General features: G+C 35.0%; 1 protein-coding gene across 3 annotated transcripts; it reads left to right on the top strand.

The window, feature by feature from the left end:
• Window positions 1-572: 572 nt before the first annotated feature.
• Window positions 573-18,682, top strand: LOC121431423 (syntenin-1-like). 3 transcript variants are annotated; one of them, XM_041628993.1, is made up of 8 exons: window positions 573-695; window positions 4,956-5,052; window positions 5,710-5,874; window positions 11,953-12,138; window positions 12,712-12,887; window positions 13,962-14,133; window positions 16,076-16,167; window positions 16,882-18,682. In XM_041628993.1, the coding sequence occupies exons 2-8, from the start codon at window positions 5,029-5,031 to the stop codon at window positions 16,934-16,936; spliced, it is 870 nt and encodes a 289-aa protein (XP_041484927.1). In that variant the 5' UTR covers window positions 573-695; window positions 4,956-5,028; the 3' UTR covers window positions 16,937-18,682. The 3 variants fall into 3 exon arrangements, with proteins under 3 accessions (XP_041484927.1, XP_041484925.1, XP_041484926.1); XM_041628991.1 differs by having other exon boundaries at window positions 574-695; window positions 11,950-12,138; XM_041628992.1 differs by having other exon boundaries at window positions 574-701; window positions 11,950-12,138.
• Window positions 18,683-23,939: the final 5,257 nt, after the last annotated feature.

The raw sequence follows: 23,939 nt of genomic DNA, 5'->3' as shown, positions 1-23,939 counted from the left end.
AGGGTGTGAAGTTAAAGAAAAAATACTTATTCATAAAGGAATATAGAAATGTCTGTTTGAGGAACTGGCCATATTGTTGAAGTGTTAAAACAGTAAAAATTGTTTTACTTTTTAAAACTTCATCACCAATTGTCTATGATTTTCAAGACATGCAAAATGAACTTGTTTTTTTCTTAAAATTAGAATTCACACTGGAAGTTTGTGTGAGTTTGAAAAGAAGGCTGTTATAATCCTTATCAAAGTGACCAGTGCCCAAATTCACAGATGAAGCCTGTACTGCAAGACCATTTTATCTCCCCCCCCCATATGTAGATAGCTTTATGCCAGAGTTTTAGCTTGAGGAAGTCTAGCGATTACAATGTTTGCTTTTCTATCCTTAGTGCTTAAAATCTTACCTGTATTATTAGGTTAAAATTTAACCCCATCGGACCCTAAAATAAAAAAAATCCGGACCCATGAATTCAGACCTATTAGTTGAGCAGCGATTAGAACTTAACAGATTCCAAAAATAATAGTATGACATCATCGCCATCATCATCATCATCAGCTGACCCTGACGTCATATCAACGCATTACAGGAAAAATAAAAAGTGGAAGCGATTTTTGCAAGCGACGATACCGTCGATACAACAATCAAGAGTCGAATTTCTAGCATCAAGTTAAAAGTACTATTATTCCTCTTCAAGTTAAAAAGGGTGCCGGTAAGTTTGTTTTCTTTTCCTTCCGACTAAATTATTTGAGCAAGTAGATTTGTTACAGCCGAGTTATGAGCCTGAACGAGAGTCAGTCGCTGCTGGCCATAGCGCGGCGTTGAGTGCGAGTGGCAGCCGGGTCACTTCCCCGGCCGCGACGGCCAGGCGCGGGCTGGGGCAAAGGCCTTCCCCACGGCCAACCTGGTGGACTGAGCTGTGAGTGAATTGCACTGTCTTCAGAGTCAGACTTTCCTTGTTTCACCACCAGGTTAGGGCAAGGGAACTCTACAGCAGAGCCCAGGCCAGGAGCCGGATCCAAGGCCAAGCACATTTGAACATGCTGAATGTATGAATCAAATTGGTTAAAAATTGTGATGCAAGCTGAGCTGAGCTGAAAGTTTGAAACGGATCTAGATTCAAATCAATCTAAGCAAAACAAGCCGGCAAAGCTCTTGTCCCGAAATGAAAAAAAAACAAGAAAAATATCACTCAGAATTTGGTCTCTTCTGACACAGGTATATCATGGATGTATATTTAATCTTATGCATACATGTGCAGGATCACTCATTTTAATATAAACCAACTATGATATATCCCAGTTACATCTCTGAAAGTATGACTGTGGCAAAATAAGGTTGACAACGTTTGGATTGTTTTCTCTTTTTCTTTCAGACAAATGCTTGATTTTTTCACTCTGTCAGTTTCCATCACGGCTTTTCATTATATAACTTGGCTCTTATTTAAGTAAATTTGATTCTTTAGATTTTTTCTTTATTAAAAATAGAGCTCGAAAAATGAAACTTTTCTTGCCATATTACTTTCTACCAATAGAGGGCATACACAAAATGTGCCCAAAATTTGATTTTTTTAGCGTTCAGGTCAGTAATTTTTTTTTTGGGGGGTCATCACACATCTCAAATCTCAAATGATTAATGTGTGATTTATAAAGCGTTAACATATTGTAGGGGAGAGTACAATAAATAAGGCCACCTTTAAATAATTCCAGTTGTATCTTTAATACACTACCATTCAGCTATCTTTGACTCACTATTGCCTGTAAAAACAGTAGATTCGGTCCACTGAATCTAATTGTTCTCTTTTTTTACGGTGAGTCGAAGATAGCTGACTGGTAGTGTAGTTAAAATGTAGTTTTTTTTTGTTATAGTATGTTGGCCTACACACCAAAAAGCAATAAGACCATAAATTTATGGATTTGGCTAGAGGATTAGACTAGCAATAGACTGCCTGCTTTGTAAGCAAGTGAATATTTTACTTCATATAGAATGGATGCTCCGGGCTGAGAATATTTCTAAATAAATGAAGTAAAATTCATAGAGCAGAATGCTGAAAATTTCATCAAAATCGGATAACAAATAGCAAAGTTATTGAGTTTTTAAAGGCCAAGTCCACCCCAAGAAAAAGTTGATTCGAATAAAAAGAGAAAAATCTATCAAGCATATTATAACTGAAAATTTCATCAAAATTGGATGTAAAGTAAGAAAGTTATGACATTTCAAAGTTTTGCTTAGTTTCACAAAAAAGTATTACATGTACACATCCTAGTCGGTATGCAAATGAGGATACTGATGACTTCATCCACTCTCTATTTCTTTTGTATTTTATTAAATGAATATGAAATATTCTAACTTTCTCCTCATTGTCAAGTGAAACAACAATTAATTCCTCCCTGAACATGTGGAATTAGCATTGTTTGATACTATATGGTTCAGTGAAGTTATGGTTGAATCTCAAAAAAATGAAATATTGTATAATTCAAACAATATAAAACAAAAGAAATAGTGAGTGATGGACATCATCGACTGTCTCATTTGCATTTCACTGTTGTGTGAAAAATAGGGGAAACTTTGAAATGTTATACATTTCTTTGATTTTGATGAAATTTTCAGCTGTATGCTTGTTTGTTCTCTATTTATTCAAATCAACATTTTTCTTGGATGGACTTGACCTTTAAGTTAAGCAATATTTTGTGAAAACAGTTATATGCATGTTGTCATGAATATTCATTAGGTGGGCCGATGATGTCACATCCCCCACATTCCTTTTTCTTAATGTTATTTATACAAAACCATGATGTGTAAATGATGTCTGTGTCTCCAGAAGTTGCAGTGCTCAATACAGTAAATAACTAGTGCACTTTAGTTGTCAGTCCAGTTGTCTTAGTTCTTGGTATAATTTTTTTTAATAAACCTAATTTCATACGATGAAATACAAAAGAAGTGGGGATATGACTTCATTCAGCCCACCTAGTGAATATTCATGAAGACAAGCCTAGAACTGTTTTTACCGGAATAATGCACATTTTTTAAATTCAATAACTTTGTTATTTGTTATCCAATTTTAATAAAATTTTCTGCATTTTGCTCTTTTGAGTTTTTTTCTGTTTATTGAAATATAAATATCTTTGAATTACCCATTATAGTATTACTAGCTTGCAAATGTGTAGCGTTGTGGCCCAGTGGATAAGTCTTCTGACTTTTAAACAGAGGGTCGTGGGTTCGAATCCCAGCCATGGCGTAATTTCCTTCAGCAAGAATTTTATCCGCATTGTGCTGCACTCGATCCAGGTGAGGTGAATGCACACCCGGCAGGATTAATTCCTTGAATGCTTGAGCGCTGAAAGGCAGCTCGAGCTATAAAAGCCTGGGTAATAATAATAATAACGCGCCTCGGAATAGAATATTTCTAGATAGATGGCGCTATATAAGTGCCTTTTATTATTATTATTAATTATTAAATTTAAAAAAAATCCCAAATGAATTCAAGCCTGCTCTCTGTGCACAGGAACTTGGGTTTCATTAACATTGTAATAACAACTACATGTAAGCATGCTGCACAAAATTTATGTCATATTTTCTATCACGTGGTGATTTGATAAATTTTTGGGTACCTCATTGGTGGAGGGGGGGGGGGGGGGCGGGGTGCACCTGACCCTCATACATAATGTCTGTGGCGTAATATTTGAAATTTGGGGGAAAGGGGGTGGGGACCGTCCCCCCTGGTCATTGCCCATGTTGGCTACTTTGGTAAGCCTGTGTTGGTGCACACATTGTGTGTGTTATGCCTGCAGCATTCATGACGACACTGAAATTACATATCATTGTTTTGTAATTAATAATAATTTGGAAGAATATTGTTTATATCATGGTTATGAGAAAAATCAAGTTCTTTGGTCTGGCTGCATTTCCTCTAGGTCACATTTGGCATTGTGCATGTATATCTCTGTTTTTGATCTTAGGAAATTACATGCAGTGATATACATGTACATTTACTTGTGAAAATTACAATTCCATTATACTATACATGTATTAAAAGTCTATGGTGTAAAACGACAAATCATTCATTTTGTTCTTTTTTTTAGTATCACATTCATAAAGAGACTGAGATCCCATTACAAATCGCACTTGAGTGTGAATATTATGTTTTGTGCTGTGAACTATGATTCAAGAGTTTTCCTGATCCAATAACATTGTGTGGGTGTGTGTATCAAGACCGGTAGGATTTCCTCTTTCACTCAAACACCATTTCCTTCCAATGAAATCATGTATTATTGAATTCACTCTGTCATGCTGAATTACTGATTCTGCCTGCTAAGTACAGGAAGAAGATTATCATTTCATTGGTATGAATTAGCTTGTTTATGAAGCATAATAACCAATTACATTGTGGAAGTAGTCACTATTCTTGTTATTTTTGTGGACTGCATACACTCCTTATTGTATTACAATGTAATCCTCCTTGTACTCAAGGAATTCTATGAGACACAATGTAGGTCCTGTATTTTGATATTCTCATTTTCCCCTTAAAATATGCAGAGTTACTGCCTTTTCTTCTGTATTTTACACTGTTCACATTCTTGCCACAACATAGTATTAATTTAATGATGCATTGAAGTGAAAAATAAAAGAGATACAGGTACAGAGCTACCAAGTCTCACGCATTATGCGTGAGACTCAAACATTTTGGACTCTTGTTCATCCCCTCAAATCTCTGTCTCACGCAACTATCACATCCTATCCCATATACATTTTACACAATGTCTGTGATCTCACTCAGATTCACAGAAAATCTCACGCGTAGCTGGTCTTTGAACTTGGCATCTCTGCAGGTATACATACAATAAAGGAGGAAATCAATACAATGACCATGTACATGTATACCTGTGATCCATGTACATGTAGACGGTGTAAGGGCTTGAATTGAAGATCTAACAGATATATCTTTTCTTTGTTTCTGTACATGTAGATTCCTGAATTTACCTTAGAAAGTAAAACCTGTCATCAATCATCATGTCTCTCTATCCGTCACCTTGGAAGATATGAAAGTTGACCAAATGGCTCAGGTAAGTTTTAAGGGTACTGTAAGTTTGCCCTGATGAAAAGATTGTTGTAAATATATTAAAATACATGTAACAGGAAAAATAATAAATTTGATATTGTTGTGAAGGTTTGAGGATAATCCATCAATTGATCTTCTAATACATGTAGGTCCATCTCTCCCCTTTTTTCTCTTTCACTCTCTCATTGTGCTGCCTTTTAATTACTTTTGTCTAGTAGGGTAATATGTTGTGAAGATACAACAGGTTGTTCTTTTAAGATACCGGTATTCATTATTGCAACAATTCAGAATATCTGCTAGCATGATATTACGTACAGTACTTATGACCTTGAACGCTATTTAATCACTTGGTTTTTTTTTCTCTAGTTTTTTAAAAACATTTTTTGTTCAGTAAAGCAATAACAATAGCAATTTTTATTCTATCTAATCAATTTTAAGATTATTGTTATAATAGTCATTTTTTTATTTATTATTGTTGTTGTTATTATTATTGAATTATTATTATTATTATTATTAAAATTGTTGTCATTGTTATTATTAAATTATTATTATTACTATTAGTATTGTTGTAATTGTTACTATTAAGTTATTATTTTTATTATTATTATTATTATCATTATAATAAATGATAATTACATGTATTCTACCTTGATGTATCCAGGCCCAGGTCAACTTCAATCAACAGGCACAGGCCGCGGCCCAAGCCATCGCCAGTGCCCCTGCCGGGTCTACTGTTGTCATGACAACAAGCTCACTCTATCCCTCCCTGGAGGAATGGATGGGTTTTCCTCCCGCTGAGATGCAGGCCTATGCTCAGCAGTCATCGGTAAGTACATGTAATTCTTGTGGATACAGTCACACCAACGATACAGACTCCCAACCAACCAAAGGTACATGTATGTCATTGGAAAAAATGTATGATGGTGGGCCCCAAGCCTGTGCACCTAACAATTTGAGTTTAGATTTTAACATGAATTTCTTCTTATTTCACAAAATCTTTTGGTTGATAATGTTCCTTATATTATAAAGAGTAGTGTACCAAATTTGTCATTAAAAAAATGAAAGGAAATATAGGATTTTCTTGGAAAAACCTCGGTAGTCATTTTCAGATTGAAAAAAAAATCGATTCAGAGATTTTGATGACAAAACTTTGTATTTTGAGGCTGTCACATGAAATGCCCTGAATTCATTTTTTTTCCACCATTTTGAGTCGGATTTTTTTATGAATACCTGCCTGTGTAAAGTTTGTGCTCGTTGCGTATCTTCTTTTACTAGAATCGCGCAGATACGCGGGTGTGCGGACTTGGGAGACCGCGCAGATATAGGGGAACTGACCATACAAGATTTGGTCAGGTTGTGGTCGGTTTCGCTGGTGCAACTGTGGCAAAGTCTGATCATTTGAAAGGGGGAAATTCACTCTGAAGGGGAGTGTGGTCAATCCTGAGGTTGGTTTTAATGAATGCAGAGAGATTAGAGGAATATGATAGTGAAGTTTGGTGTAAATCCATCAAAGAATAACAGTTTTAAGATTTCATTTTTGTGATGTCAGTGGTATTGAAATACATACATATTTATAAATAAATACAGAATTCTCTTTATTTGTTTATTAATTGAATATAGATCAATAGAAATATGAATAAACACAACATTCTCTTTATTCATTTATTAAGTTATTGAACAAATTTGTATGGATAAAAAACCCCAGTACAACAACACTTTAACATTATTCTTAACATTATCATGTTGAGCAGGGCCCGCAGGGAGAAAAGTTTTCGGAACTGAAGTGGCTACCCTGGGTAGTAGGTATCTCAAGCAGGCTAGGGGAGCAGAAATAACATCAATAAAGAGAGAGAGAAAAAAAACGAAAAATATCTACATGTATAAACAACATATAAAACATCCCATAAGTTTCAGCCTAGTACATGTATATCTCTGTAATACATACAGAAGATTTCACACAGTGTAGTCACATGTTAAAAGTACTAAAGTTAACCAGCTATCTTGAGTTAAGGCTCTGAATCTGTATACTGTTTCAGAGGCGGTGTCAGGGTATTTCAATATTAAAGAGGTTGGGATAAGACCACCCATTTTTTTATATAAAATGGAATTACATGGATCATATTGGTTTGCATGTCCAACCTCTCTCTTTTTGCCCTTTTTCCCTTCCCTTTTCTCCTTTTCTTCTATTAATTTCTCTTCATTACTTGAGGAAATTCATGGAGGGATAGCTGCCCCCCTCCTGCTCCCGCTCTGTCAAAACAAACATACTATCTTGTGATCACCTATGGCTACATGTACATGTATTAACGGGTATGATGTCATTGTCATTGCCAGAACATGTGATCTGTACTAAGTCAAGATCAAAGTCCAATTTACATGTAAAGTGGGCGTCCTGTGTACACATAAATCATTGTACCTGTAGGTATTGCTTTGAATAACTGATTAGTAATGATAATAACCTGAGTAATTTGAACAAACAATGATGAAGAATATAATCACATAAAACGGACATAAAAGCCAGGAAAAAGGACAGATATGTACATGTATAAAGCCGACCCCCCTCCCCCCTTGTTTCTAGTAGCATATCAGGTCAGCGCTGGTAAATCTACACAAGTACTGTAATTTGTGTTAGAAACAAAGTGGGTATTTCAAATTCAATCCTTTGGTACTTTGATTTCACTTCCTGAATGAGTATGATTAATGACATAAACACTCTATTTAGCTGCTAAACCAATGAACAATGAAGCTAAACTTGAGTAGTTTCAGCAAGCAATAATTTCAAGAGAAAATCTTGAAAATCAAGGGCGATTGCATATCTTTGTAGGTCTACATGTAGTTGCCTAAAACTTAAAGGGGAAGTTCACCCTGACAAGAAGTTTATTGTAAAAATAGCAGAAAAAATAATGAAAAATATTGCCGAAGGTTTGAGAAAAATTCATCAAATAATTAAAAAGAATTTCAATTATTTGATTTGTGACGTCATATGCGAGCAGCATTCCTACATGTACATGTACATAGCGAATGGTAAAAAATCAATGAAATGTAATTTTCTCAGAAAATTGAAAATGGTTTTCACTGTAAATTTTGTATATCAATAGACAAATCATTTCACACCAGATCATGAAAAGAAAACAAAATTAAGTCATCAGGAACCATACAAAATTTGAAATTCATGCATTTTATATTACATAACACATGGGGCAGCTGCTCGTTTATGACGTCACAAATCCAAAATTTTGAACTCTAATAACTTTCTTACTCTTTAACAGATTTTCCTCAAATCTTCACCAATATTTTTTATTATTTTTTCTGCTATTTTTACAACAAAATTTTCTTCAGGGTGAACTTTCCCTTTAATGATACATCCATATTGATTATTCACCAGCATTATCCATGGTATTTACCATTGGATGGCAAAGTTACCATAATAGTAACTTTTTATGCAAAACGAGGCCCTGATAAGTTTACGTGCACATGTGTACAAAGTAATGTATATCTACATTCTTATTTTCTGCAAGCATATAGTTTTGTCTAAAGAATTTTTGAAGGGTTCCACACTTCAAATTTGGCTCATGTAGTATCCACATGACATCGATCTGGGGGCCGTTTCATAAAGATGTTCGCAAGTTAAGAGCGACTTGAAGAAGAACTGGTGATCCTGTTTTTTGGTAAAATAATATACACAAAAACCTTCATTGGCGAGGGTTTACGCGTAAGAAAGGATCACCAGTCGTTCTTAAAGTAGCTCTTAACTTACGAACAGCTTTATGAAACACCTATAGGTTTGGTTTGCGAGTCATCATTTCATGAAATAATAGGCCACAGAGGTCATTATATATATTGAAAAGACATCTCATTCTTGAAATTTCCATGGATCCTACTAGTTCTACTAGGATCTATGCAACAACTGAAGATCCCCGTTTATCGGGGGACAATCTTCAATATTGGTTTGAGTGAGGTGTAATTGAAAACTGATAAGATTGATTGGTCATTACTTATTATGTTAAAGGTCATGGGGGGTCATTTGAAAATTTTACAAGCTACATGGGGGTGTACAACATGCCTAATGCCTGAGCTGGCAATGATAGTTGTATTATATTAGATTGCTCGGAATGGAATACCAGAAATATTCCAAGAATATTGGAAAATATTTCACAAATTGCAGTCCTTTTTTGGTCCTTTTTAGGGATATGCTTTGATACTGCACGGGCATTGATGCTGACCAAAATATTCATTTTTTAATGTATTGCTAAAACACTCTATAGATACATAGATGATAAGAGCAAATATTTATACTGTATACCACCCAGAATTCATCAGTCTATTGCATGTAATCTGTTTTTATTGTCTCACCTGCATAGCAGAGTGAGACTATAGGCGCCGCTTTTCCGACTGCGGCGGCGTCAACATCAAATCTTAACCTGAGGTTAAGTTTTTGAAATGACATCATAACTTAGAAAGTATATGGACCTAGTTCATGAAACTTGGCCATAAGGTTAATCAAGTATTACTGAACATCCTATCAGAGTTTCATGTCACATGACCAAGGTCAAAGGTCATTTAGGGTCAATGAACTTAGACCATGTTGGAGGAATCAACATCGAAATCTTAACCTGAGGTTAAGTTTTTGAAATGTCATCATAACTTAGAAAATATATGGACCTAGTTCATGAAACTTGGACATTAGGTTAATCAAGTATCACTGAACATCCTACATGAGTTTCACGTCACATGACCAAGGTCAAAGGTCATTTAGGGTCAATGAACTTTGGCCGAATTGGGGGTATCTGTTGAATTCCCATAATAATTTGAAAGTTTATGGATCTGATTCATGAAACTTGGACATAATAGTAATCAAGCATCACTGAACATTTTGTGCAAGTTTCAGGTCTCATGATTAAGGTCAAAGGTCATTTAGGGTCAATGAACTTTGGCCGAATTAGGGGTATCTGTTGAATTACCATGGGCAAGTCCAAGAATTCGCGCGCGTTACGTATGGGACATTTCAGAGGCTTCAATGACCTGAAAAATAGTGTTAATTGACATTGATTAGATTGAATACCCTCATGATGGTAGACATCTAGGAGAAGAATAATCATGGAAAAAATGGTGGCATATGACCTCGACCTTGACCTTTTAGAGAGAAAAGATGGGCCGTTACGTATGGGACGCAGAAAAAAGACAATTTTTAAAACATTTTTTTCAAGTTGAGAATTCTCTGAAAGTATTTCATTTGACAACTTGTAACTTAGTGTGATAGAATTCACAATACTCTAGTATATCTAAGGCAAGTTTCATGTCATAAGTCAAATCCCTCTAATTACAGACTCTAATTAAACAAATTAATGACATGTTACGTATGGGACAGTTACGTATGGGACATTTTGTCCCCATAGAGAACGTACACAATTTTCCCCATAATTAAAAAAATTGAAATAATTTAAAATATAGAAATAACCAAAGAGTTTCTGTCTTTTCAAATGTTCTATTGAGACATATTTGATATGATTGAAAAGGAAATTAGCCATTTTAACATTTTTTTTCTTGTTTTTCACGGTTTCATGAATTTCTTATGTATTTCTATTGTTTTTTATTTTTTTCATATTTTTCCATTTTCAAAATTTTTTCGCTTCAGTTGTTTTCATTAATCAGTATTTATAACAAATCAGTCTTTAAAAACTAAGGAAAAGGTAAATAATCACTATTTAGAGCACTCTTGAAATTTGTTTTTTCTCCATTCACTTTGTACACAAATCTCCCCATTGACATTGTGTGTAAATGTCCCATACGTAACATGTTGTCCCATACGTAACAATTTTTTAATTAACTTTTAATTAAAAAGTAAACTCTATTTTTGAAACTTTTTGTGGTATAACATTTTCATACTTTATAAATTAGAACTTCCCAGAGATGCAACAATAAAAGTATTGTATTATGAGAAATAACTTAAAAAAACATCCTCAAAATGTTATGTATGGGACATTCCATCCTTGGACAAGACCTAATTTGCATAATTAATTAGATGACACCACTTTTTTTCCCTCATAAGTATTAAGATGTTAGGGGGTCCATGTCCCACCTATGACTAAATCTCACAAGTTTTGTTTTTATTTTCTATGAGTTTTTATAATTGTCCCATACGTAACGCCCATTTTACCAATTATGCAAATTAGGTGCCCCAAATTAGCATAAATATGCATATTATCACATTTTTCTTAATGAAATTTTAAAATTCCACATTTAGGCTTTCTTACTCCACCAAAGATAACTTCTTATTAAAAATTAAAGATGAAATTTTGCCTTCTAGGGTGACCTTTTCTTGGACTTGCCCCATAATAATTTGAAAGTTTATTGGTCTATTTCATTAAACTTGGACATTAGAGTAATCAAGTATCACTGAACATCCTGTGGGCATTTCAGGTCACATGACCAAGGTCAAAGGTCAATGAACTTTGGCCGAATTGGGTGTATCTGTTGAATTACCATCATAACTTTGAAAGTTTATGGATCTGATTTATGAAACTTGGACATAAGAGTAATCAAGTATCACTGAACATCCTGTGCGAGTTTCAGGTCACATGATCAAGGTCAAAGGTCATGTAGGGTCAATGAACTTTGGCCATGTTGGGGTTTTTTGTTGAATAACCATCATATCTCTGTAAGTTTATTGGTCTAGTTCATAAAGTGGACATAAGAGTAACCATACATCACTGGACATCTTGTGCGAGTTAGAGTAGTTTTCAAAGTCAGCACTGCTGCTATATTGAACTGCGTGATGCAGGTGAGACGGCCAGAGGCATTCCACTTGTTTCCATATAATTTACATTAATGACTGTGACCACACTCTGTATTCAATGTTTGCAAGGCCATTGACAATATAAACTTATTTTCTCCCTTACAGCAGCAAGCAGTAGTGCCAAGGCCAGCAGGTACAGTTGCTGCCCCTTCACAGAACAACGTGGTTGCCCCGGTAACGGGCAATCAAAACCTTGGTGTTGCTAGGTCAGAGATCAAGCAAGGAATTCGAGAGGTGGTCGTCTGTAAAGATGGTAGCAATAAGATTGGTCTCAGAGTCAGGGATGTTAGTAAGGTGAGTTGGATTGCCACTTGGTGATGGTAATGAGGAGGAGGATGCGAATGATGATTATTGGGATGATGGTGGTGATGGTGATAATGATGATGATGGTGATTTTGGTGATGATGATAATGATAATAATAGTTATTATGTTGATGACGATGATGTTGATGGTGATGATGATGATGAAGGTGATGATGATGATAATGATAATACCAATGATGATGATGTTTATGATGGTGATAATGATGATGGTTATGATGGAAATAAGATTTATGATGATATTAATGATGATATTAATGATGATGATGATGATAATGGTAAAGATAGAAATAATAATGATGATGATGATGGTTATGATAATAAATGATGATGATGTCCACCTTTCGGTTCGGGGGGGGGGGGGGGGTCGAAATAGTGCATTGTTTAGGATGTTAACACTTTTATGATACAATGAATGTATAAATGTACAATAAACTGCACATTTGTAAGTTTCCCATCATTTGAATGACTAAATAATGCAGGTTATTTTATCATCTCATATCATGTGACTGCCTGTTTTTTTTATATTTCATATTAAAAATGCAGGGTATTTTCATCACATTCGTCATGAAGGGATCACCCGCAGCTATGGGTGGTTTGAGGTTTGGCGATCAAATCCTCCAGATAAACGGCGAAAACGTTGCTGGTTACAGCAAAGACAAGGCTATGGGAGTCCTGAAAAAGGCCAACCCAAGCAGCATTAAGCTCGCCATCAGAGACAGGTATGTGCAGTTTGAACGCCTGTTCACGTACTTTCAAAATGAACCCTTAAACGTGAAAACGTTGCTGGTTACAGCAAAGACAAGGCTATGGGAGTCCTGAAAAAGGCCAACCCAAGCAGCATTAAGCTCGCCATCAGAGACAGGTATGTGCAGTTTGAACGCCTGTTCACGTACTTTCAAAATGAACCCTTAAACGTGAAAACGTTGCTGGTTACAGCAAAGACAAGGCTATGGGAGTCCTGAAAAAGGCCAACCCAAGCAGCATTAAGCTCGCCATCAGAGACAGGTATGTGCAGTTTGAACGCCTGTTCACGTACTTTCAAAAGGAACCCTTAAACAAGCAATCTAATATTTTGTAAAGATTTCCCTTCCCTATTAAAATGATGCCTCAAATTCTTTGATTTTCACCATAAGGGGAAATATATACCCTTTTTTTTCCTGATTTCAGCAATACCCTTTTCACTGTAGATCATGTTTACATCTCCAGCCATGAAAATGACCCTTTTTTTGTGTGCTTTTGTTTGTATGAACTTGGTGTCTACCTTGTAATGGACATGCCCCCCCCTTCCCCTTTGGCCTTGGACCACATTTTGAGAAGAACTTTTTAAAATGATAGACTATTTGATAGAACTTTCACACTACAAAAGGAGAAGGCTGGATCTGTTGCTTCATTAGATACTCTGCAGTTGACTGCTTTTAATACTTGTTTTATTTTGGTGAATAGATTTTTTGAAAGAACGATCACTTTACAAACCGACAATGCTGGATATGTTGGTTCTGTTAGATACTGTGTAATTGATTTCTTGATTGTTTTTATTTTGTTGAATAGACTTGAAGAAAATGTTGAATAGACTGTTGAAGAAAACGATCACTTCAAGTTTAAGGAAAGAGCTGGTTATTTTGGTCTTGTAATTATTGTTAGCTACTTTGTAATTTAATTTCTTCGATTACTTTTATTCTTGTTGGTTAGACCAAGTAGAAAGATCACTTTACAACATGACAGTGCCAACTACGTTGGACTTGCTAGATAATGTGTAATTAATTTCTTTGATTGCCTTTACTCTTGTTGAATAGGCCGTTTGAGAGAACGATCACGCTACAAAAGGACAGTGCTGGATATGTTGGCTTCGTCTTCAAGAATGGAAAGATCACCAAGATAGCTAAGGACACCTCCGCAGCAAGGAATGGTCTCTTGATTGATCATGCTATTCTAGAGATCAATGGGCAGAACGTCATTGGACTCAAGGTAATACTTTCTCCTTTTTCATGTATGTGATTTTACTTCAATCCTATTCAAGTTCCTGTAAACCAAAATTTAATGCCACTTTTCCAGTAGATTACTAGATTTTATGACTCCGTATGCCCTGCAACATTTAGGATTTAAAACAAAAATGTTTTACTGGATACATTTTGAAATATCCCATGAAAATATGTTTTTGATCAATTATTTGATGAAAAGAAAGCATCTTCATATTTTTCTTTTGTATATTAAAGTAGTACTCAAGCATAGAATAAAAAGGATAACGTATTTGTTTGTAGATTTCTGATGTCCAACCACTATAAGATGTATGTGTGCAAAGGCTCCTTTTTAGAGAAAAATGAAAATAAAGAAAGGGTGCTAGATATAAAAGCAAATGAATTTGTAACAATTGCCACAAATGAAACAACTGAAAAAAAATCAATAGCTACTACACCTTTGTAAGATTGGCAGGTTGAATGACACTCATGCAACTCATTAGCCCTTTATCCTGCCCCAAAGCTGTAGAAAGGCTTTGAACATAGAGATTGATAGGTCAATGAGCATTCAAAGTATTGAAAGAAAGAAAATTGAGAAAATAATGATAATAATATTCTGCATTTATATAGTGCTTAATACATCGGAACAACGTCTTTAAGCGCTGTACAGACATATTATTACCCCGGTCATCGGATAATTGCATACCCGCATACAATGTATGCACCTTCTCCACTCCCTGGGGAGCATTCCAACAAGAGTTCCAAGACTCAATTGCTAGGAAAAATAAAAAGAGAAAGGAGGCTACAAATAGGAGAAGTTGGATTTGACTAGCAAACCTTGTAATCTATACTCTGTAGGCATCCAAATGACCACAACACCTCTATGTGTTTCGAAATTCCTATTACACGATGTGCGTGGGTAAAATGGGTCTGGTAATCACTTAACAGTAGTGCAGTGTGGCCTTTGTAATTACTTGCAGGTGATAAATAGAATTATTCAGGTTTTATGAATGTGGGCGAAGGTTAGTGACGAATTTATTAAAGGGGGATCCAGCCTTGGCCATAGAATGTTGTGTTGGGAAGGAGAAAAATGAATTAAACAGAATGGTGAAAGTTTGAAAGAAATCGGACAAGCAATAAGAAAGTTATAGCTGCTTTAAAATTGAGATCACTAATACCATGTAGATATCAAATTGGCAACTGGGTAAGTAAATTATGACAAGGGGCAAGGACAACTTTCCCATAGGCCATGGACTTTATTATCAGGGATTTGTGGTTTTCTCCTAAGTACCCATTCCCCTGGGGCAGTAATCTAAATATAACCCAGGTAGTATATTGTTTAATGTCCTCATGAAAGAAAAATAGAATTTGAAATAAAACCTTTGGGGAAAATGACATTTTAGCCATAATATGTATTGAAGTACATGGAAGAGTAGTCCTTGCCTTACATCACTATGACATCACATAAGCGGCCAATTTGAAGTCTCCATAGGTATAGTGATTACCAATATTTACAACTTTTAAAAGATCATAACTTTCTTGTTATTTGTCCAATATTGTTCAAACTTTCACCTATCAACTTGTCTGATTTTTATTTTTCTTATAAAAACAAGTTTTTATTTGGGTTGGATTCCCCTTTTACGTGCTATGAACACATATCTGTACAATGGTCATACAGCTGTTGTTATGCCTATTGCATTTTGAGAAGTGCACTGCATGCGTGAGTGATTCCATTGGTCAGTTCAGCTTATGGTCAAGAGGTTTAACATTATTGTCTCAGGATTGATTCCCTTTTTTATAAATAAAACAAGTAAATATAGACTCTTCGAGAAAAATATGGCGCTCACTGATTACAGCACACTAACTTGATTGTGAAAATACAGGAAATATTGACTCGCTGTAGTACTCTTGACATTGATTTTATTTCCTCTAAAATTCTTTGATATTTTCAGGACAAGGAGATATCTCAGATCTTAGATGGATGTGGACGGACTATCACTCTCACTATCATGCCTAATTGTTTCTTTGATCATATGATGAAAAGGTAAGCAGACTCACTTTTTTTTTTTTGGGGGGGGGGGGGGCTCGTAAACTTCTTTGATCATGTGGTGAAAAATAAAGTCAATTTTTTTGGAAAACTTGAAATTGACCTTATTAGATCAATGAAAAGTATAGAAAAATAATAGTAAAAAGTAAGTAAAGCAAATAAGCATGGTGCTTAGCTAGGTTTAATTTTGCTCATCTGTGTTGGGGGTATTCCATGGGATCGTTTTGATCAGCTTGGATTTCATGTCACAAAGTTAGGAATGTGTTAATGTCCAGATCTAGATCTACCACAAAATGGTTACAATTTATCTTGATTTTGAAGACCTTTAAGAAATCATTGTTGACTGCAGCTTTATTAAGCCAATAATAAAATATTGTTCAATACACTGATTGGTTTATTGATTCATTCATTTATTGAAGGTGAAAGCCCTGTTCAGTTACTAGGCTGTTTTACACAGGGGCCTTGCTAACAAACAAAGGCATAAATCTTATACATGATAATGAAATATACATGATGTACAGAGATTAATGAGGTAGAATTACCGATAATACAAACAAAATAGAAAATCAAATAAATTTTTGTACAAAAAATTAAGACATGAAATTATGAAATGAATTTCATTTTCAATATTGCAATGTATTAAAGATCATAGAAACGAACAAAACATGCTGATTGCAATTTATCTTTTTTCCCCTCTCTCTCTCTCTTTAGCATGGCATCATCGCTGGTGAAGAGCTCCATGGATCATTCCATCCCAGAGATTTAGACCGAATCATGCTACATGTACGAGACAGACTTCATTCATAACAATAGGATTGATGGGCAATTCAGTAAAAAATAATCAACCGTATGCATCTGACCCCATCGTCCTCCGTCTTTCTTCGCTCTGTGACCTTCTCAAAGCCACGATAATATGAAAACATTACAGCCCAAGGAGTGGAATGTTTCGGGTATTCCAGGGAGAAACGCTGTACAATAAACGTTATTGTTTCCTTTGATGATCATCAATTAGACCATGCAAGGCGACTCAACATCGCATAGAAAGTTGTGTACGTAAGCCAATTAGGAGTTAGGAGTTTGGCCCGTCATTAAATACCTTCTAATATTGCACAGGTAGACATGCAGACTGGAATAAGCATTTTCAATAGACTGTTAAAACACCTAATGAGATAGGCTTTATCTGCTTTCTGTACATTGTGTCTTCATACTGATTTATGAAGTGAGAAATTATTATTAAAGATTTTTTTATTTGGGCACACCTAATGGGGAGAATACATCAATTACATGAAGAATCGGATCAATTTCCAGACAAACTCAAAGACAAATATATTATAATAAGGGATTGAATGCTATTCAGAGGATTGATTTTGAGCCAATATTAAAATAGTGCAATTAATTTCATACAGGCATGAATCAAATGGCTTTCCTGAGAGAGAGATTATGTATGTATAAGACAAAATATGTCACACTAAATATCATAGGCCAGGGCTGTTATAAATTTGATAATCTTAGAAATATTTTGATATAATTGTATGTACCATGTTAAACGTTACAACCATATTGTGCACCAAAATTATGTGAGCTGCATGTGTATATGAGGAGGCCTACATTAAATTGCTCAATCAAATTTTATGTAGATTATATTGGTTGCAATAAAGCAATGATTTATATTTTCTATTTGACAAATTGGAACATAATATATATTGTTTTTTTTTTATAATGCAGTCAACCCACCTTATGAAAACAGCTTTCAATAAACACCACAAGTCTCTTTTCCTTTAGGCAGTCTGTGGTTTCACTGTACTTGAAAATTGATTAATTTCCAATCATAGGTCTTATATTCAGTCCACTTGCGCTTTAATAATCGTCATGTGACTTTTCAAGTAGTTGATCAGTGATGTGTGTATATTACTCCAACTATCATGTGCCTCAAAGAATGGAATGCCAGCTGGACCCTGTTTCATAAAACTTGTTATAATAACAAATTTGCAATAACAGTTGAAAAGCTACTGAAGTCCTTCAATCTGATTCGCCGATAGTTTATAGAAACTGTTCATTTGTTAGTATAACAATTTTTTATGAAACGGGACCTTGGAACTACATGTTCAATAGTTTAGAGCAAATATATATATACATGTATATACAGTATATCATATATACAAGCAATTATTTGATCGATTGCTATAATGGATTGTACATTACCGTAAGGATATATTTATCCTAATATTGTGATTGACAACTGAATTATAATGAAGACATTATGATATGAGCTGTGATGATGATGTATTTGACTTTGATTTATATTAATATTCTGTAAATACCCATGTGATCAGAATTCCCATTTGTATACAAGGGCCCCATGCTAGTATTTGATTGCGTTAGTGTTTTCTCTAAGTTCATGACCCAATATTGAATAATTTTTAGGAAAGATAGATACATTCCTGAGGAAAGCATCAAACCAATAGCATTGTTGTAACTTCACAGCTGACTGTGTTTCCTCATGCTATGTTGCGCTCTCATAAAAAAAAGATAAATCCAAGATAAATCCATCATTTATTGTTCGAAATAGACATGAAATGAAATACTCCGAAACTTTGCTTTGCCCAATTGATCGTGGGCCCGGTTGCCACTGTGCAGCGCCAGATCGATGAGGCTCTATCCCTTTAATCGTGGAATGCCAAACAGGGTAGCAGCAACTCCCATCTTTTTACGTCTTTTGGTCTGACGCGGCCGGGGTTTGAACCCCCGACCTCTCGGTTGTGAGACGGACGCTCTACCAACTGAGCCAACACACCGGTTAATATGTTAGAGGCAGATCATCGTGTATTTTTACAGAGAATTTGACACCAGTTGGAAAGATGTCACCCAGAGTTCATGGCATTACACCAGCCAGTTGAACCATTTTCAAAGTCACACTTAACACTTTCAGTCTTTTTGAAACATCCCCCATGGGGGCCGTTTCATGAAGCTGTTGGTAAGTTAGGAGCGACTTAAAGAACGACTTTTTGAAACGTCCCCCAGGTCCGTTCATTCATACTTACTTGGATTTACTTGGATGTAGAGATATAAAGATTGCAGCTTCCTTTTTCCCTCATCATGGATAGTCTCTGGTAGGGTTTTGTTCTTGTTAACTTGTTTCTTTTTTCATTTGGTGTATTTGTTGTTTGCAAGCTTGGTATTTAGAGGATTAAATGATTCCTCTGAAATGACTAAAAAAAAAATCAAAATATATATGATTATGTATGTAATATATGATAGTACTTTTATACTAAAAATTAACTTTGTCAAATAGTATGTAAGATACCATAGTACTTTGTTTTTCTCATTATATGGATTTTCATTTTTTATATTTCATTGTACGTTATATTTGCACCAAATACATAGTATTTCATTAGAGTATTTATAGAAACTAATTCCGTAAGTCAGTACATAATTTCTATAAGAAAACCTGATATGCTTTTCTTGTTTTATTATCATGGAAAATTAGGTTTATGCAAATCTGTCAGTGTCTACACTCATCACAAAGGCCCATAATCTGAACTCTGGTTTAAATCAAACCCTGGTTTAAAGTTGTGGTTTAACTATGGAGAGCCGATTGAGGCACAAACCCCAACAGTAGACATTCAACTTTTTAACTCATATGACAACCAATTTGTTCATTATTGTCTAGGAATGATAAATGACCTATTTTGAATTATTTTTCTTCAGTATGATAGCAAAAGGAAACAAATTAGTAAACATAAGAAATAATCAATATAAACAATTTTTTTTAATTTTTTGGCTCCCCATAATTTTAGCACAGAGTTAGACCATGGTCCAAGTTAAACCTGACTTCAGAATACGGGCAAAAGAGTGTAGACCGAGAGAATGGAAAAAGGGCTGAGGGGTGACAGCATTTTTTCATCTCCTAAAATAACAGAACACGCTGTCGCTGGTCGGCCCTTTTAAGGGGTGATGTATCCCATTTCACCCTTCCATGTTTTAAGAGTGTAATAAAAATATTTGAATAATTACTCTCCAAAATGAGAATTTCTGCCTTGCTGTATTTATCTCGGTGACTAAGAGTCCTTGAATTAGTTATATGTCCATCCATCTCAGTTTTCCCCATGGGTCTCTGTACAGTTTTCTCAGCTGCCAACCATTATATATGTATTGCGCAATTGATTGTAGTTTACAACAGTTATGACAAAGATATGTATTGTCTATATTAAAGGAGCAAAGTGTATAATAAATAAAACACAATATACCGATAGAGAAATATAATATCAATGTATGAAAGGAAAAATAAGCTGCTGTTTATATTTTAGAATGAAGTATTAAAAAAATCAATAATAGTTATGATGACTTTAGAATGCTTCTTCAATACTGAAATTGAGCCTGAATAGGCATGCATGCATTGAGTACACATGCATGCATGATACATGTATGTACTTGCTCTACCATGGTTAGTTATTTCACAGCATTTTGACATGAAAAAAAAACCTTCAAATATCTCTAAAGAGACCCTTATTTATCTTCAGAAAAGAAAAGAAATACTTTCTTTAACTTGATTTGTTTCTTATTGCACATCATTTTTATACATTAATTTGCATATATGCTGCACTTATCTGTTGCCTTTTCCAGGAAATCTATAATACTATCTTAAAAATAACAGATTTTATCTCAAATTTTGAGTTACTGGATAAGGTCAAATAGTCTTTACTGACTACAGTTATAGATTCACATATTTTTTTATCCTGGCAGTCCAGTGGGCACACATTCTATTTTTCTGTTATGTTCATTATTGTATGACATTTTGTCTATTTCTTAAATGTAATTTTTTATTGGTGAATAAGTAATAACGATAATAATAATGATGATGATAATATTAGAGGTTGGTAGCTTTGTGGTTTATGACATTGTTATGTTTCACTATCAATAAATAGCCATGATGTGGTTACCATATACATGTATATTACCAGTCTGCTTCACTTTATGTGGTTTGTATGCTTAATACATGTATATATATCGCTCCTCAATCACATGCGCTTTGAAACGAAATGCACTAATGATTGGAAAAAATATGTTATATTTGTCACTGTATTTGAAAACTTATAGGGGTGGATGGGTAGGCCACTGCTCATAGCGACACCCCGGAGCTTATTCAGCAATTTCGGCAATGCACTCATTTTGTAATCTACCGCACCCCCTAATGATTTTTTTTCAAACGGTCACATGCCAATTCGTCCAATTACCAACTCGTCTTTTATCATTTGGTCTACCATCAGTTCGTCCACTTGGTCTAATTGCCATTTCGTTCACTCACTATTTCGTCTAATAAACAGTTGGTCCAAAAGCCATTTAGTCCATATACCATTTGGTCTAACTGGACTATATGTGAATTGGGCAAAATGAATGTAAATGAAATGAATATTAGACCAATTAACTGGCTATTAGACGAAATGATAATAGACGAACTGGTGATTAAACAAAGTGATGGTTGGACCAAATGGTTGATATATACAAAATGTTTATGGATGGAGAACTGGTGAAGAATTACATGTATATTGCTGTTTATACATGGAGTAGATTATGTTTGCGACCATTCGTCCCTTTAAAGTTTATTCTCTGCTAATTTGTCATTTAAAAAAAGTCAAATGCATCGCAAATGAAATAGATTTTTGGTTATTGAAGGTAGACCATGTGACGAGTGAATGAGTTGGCAATAGACGAATTGGCAATTTACCTCCCTAATTACTCTTTTACAAAAACTACAGAATTCTTCTGCTCGTATAGTGACCCTTCATAACAAATTCACCCATATCACACCTGGGGAGTGTTTCATGAAAGGACTTGTCGGACGTTTTATCCGACAAGTCCCATTTTACCCGACAGTTACCATAGGAACAGTGCTTCACAGCCAATCCGAATCAAGGAATGATGTCAGACAAAAATGTTGATGAAAATTGACAAGCAAAAACCCCCAACAGATCTTACCTCTATTTTAATGGCATTCTTACATTATTTACAAATTTCAATTTTGCTTCCCGGGGGGGGGGGGGGGGGCACGTGCCCCCTGGCTCCGTGCCTGTACGACTCCATTGTAAAAAACACAAGGGGAAGTATTCGATTTGTCAACAACTTTCATTTCAGTTTGATTTATTTGGAATATGGCGATCTACGCTACACAATACCACAAACGATTACAGTTTGATAAACAAGTAATACAACAAAAGAAATATATTAAATTAATCTCACTAAATAACGGAATAAATTATTCTATATTTAGCTCACATGGTGAGTACAATATAAATACAAGTTTATCTCCAATACTAATCATGGAACAAAGCTATTCGATATTGAACACTTGATATATGACATTGAACTCTTCAGAACACTCTTATAGATTAATTCTTAACAGTGGCGTACCTTGGGTCATGGCATGGGGGGGGGGGGCACCAGCAAAAAAATTCGAGTCACTTAGGGAGCGCGCGAAGCACGCTCAGTTGGTAGGTATACTGACCTAATAGAGATATTTTTAAGGACATGCAGTGCCATTAAACGGATATGTAGATCACTGATTAAATAATGCGAGCGCGAAGCGCGAGCCGAAAATTTTTGATATTCAGACCTAAAAAGACCTATGAGTATTTTTTAAAATCATGATACGTATCTTTCTCGCTAGAGCACGAAGCGCGAGCTGAAATTTTTGTATATATTGACCCCAAACAGGTATATATTTTAAGAATCGATTAAGAGTACATTTTCAGCATATTCATCTAATGCTAGTACCATCCTTTGCAGATTTTGTTAGAATTACATCTAAACACATTTAGCACTGTTTGTAAAAATAGTAATCATGATTATCATACGCATTAAAAATCAAATACCGCGAACGCGAAGCGTGAGCTGAAAATTTAGGAAATTTAGATCTGAAGAGGGGCATTTTGAGGCTTGTTTGCAGGAATTCACTAAGATCGTACGTTTTTCACTAACCAAATGATGCGAGCGCGAAGCGCGAGCTGAAATTTTTTTACATTGTGATCAGAAAAATTGACATTTTAAGGACTGATTTTAGGAATTCATGAAGAGCAGACATCTCACCAATCAACTAATGCGAACGTTAGCACGGACAGGAAATGTTTTATATAAAGACCTTGAATAGGGCGATCACTTTAAGTAGTCATGAAAAAGAAGCAAATTTCACTACATGAAATAATAATAACTCGAATTGCGAGAAAATATAATTATTTGGTGTACAGTATATTGATTTGAAAACGGGAGGTTTTAGTACAACAGGATTATCTCGTTAACAGTCTATGCGAGCACCAGGAACAATAAAGAGTTAGCATGCTTAGGCCCTCAGCAAATAATGTTTCATAAAGTTAACTTCTTATGTAATACAAGATAATTATAATATAATATATATATTAAACATAATTTCGTCTTTCCCCACTACGTTTCTCTTCTTTTCTTCCTCTTTTTCTCCTTTTCCCCGTTTTTTTTTTTTTTTTTTTTTAGCCAGCCGATTGGGGGGGGGCACGTAGTTACGCCACTGATTCTTAACTTAAGTCAGCTTTGCAACCCAGCGAAAAATTTGGCATATGCACATATTTTACATAATAACTCAAATACTAGAACTTTATTGGGAAGAGAAAATACACATTTAAAGCAGATACGAACCAGTAGCGCCATCTCGAGTCCTCAACTACTCATACCTGGCCAGTTTCCTGACCCATAATGCTAGTGTAGTCTAGTAATATAGACCCTCTTGAATGATAACATAACAA

Source organism: Lytechinus variegatus, chromosome 17 (assembly GCF_018143015.1).
Source record: "Lytechinus variegatus isolate NC3 chromosome 17, Lvar_3.0, whole genome shotgun sequence".
NCBI lineage: Eukaryota > Metazoa > Echinodermata > Echinoidea > Temnopleuroida > Toxopneustidae > Lytechinus > Lytechinus variegatus.
Note: the sequence above shows the minus strand (reverse complement) of the source record. Positions and strands in the feature narration are given on the sequence as shown.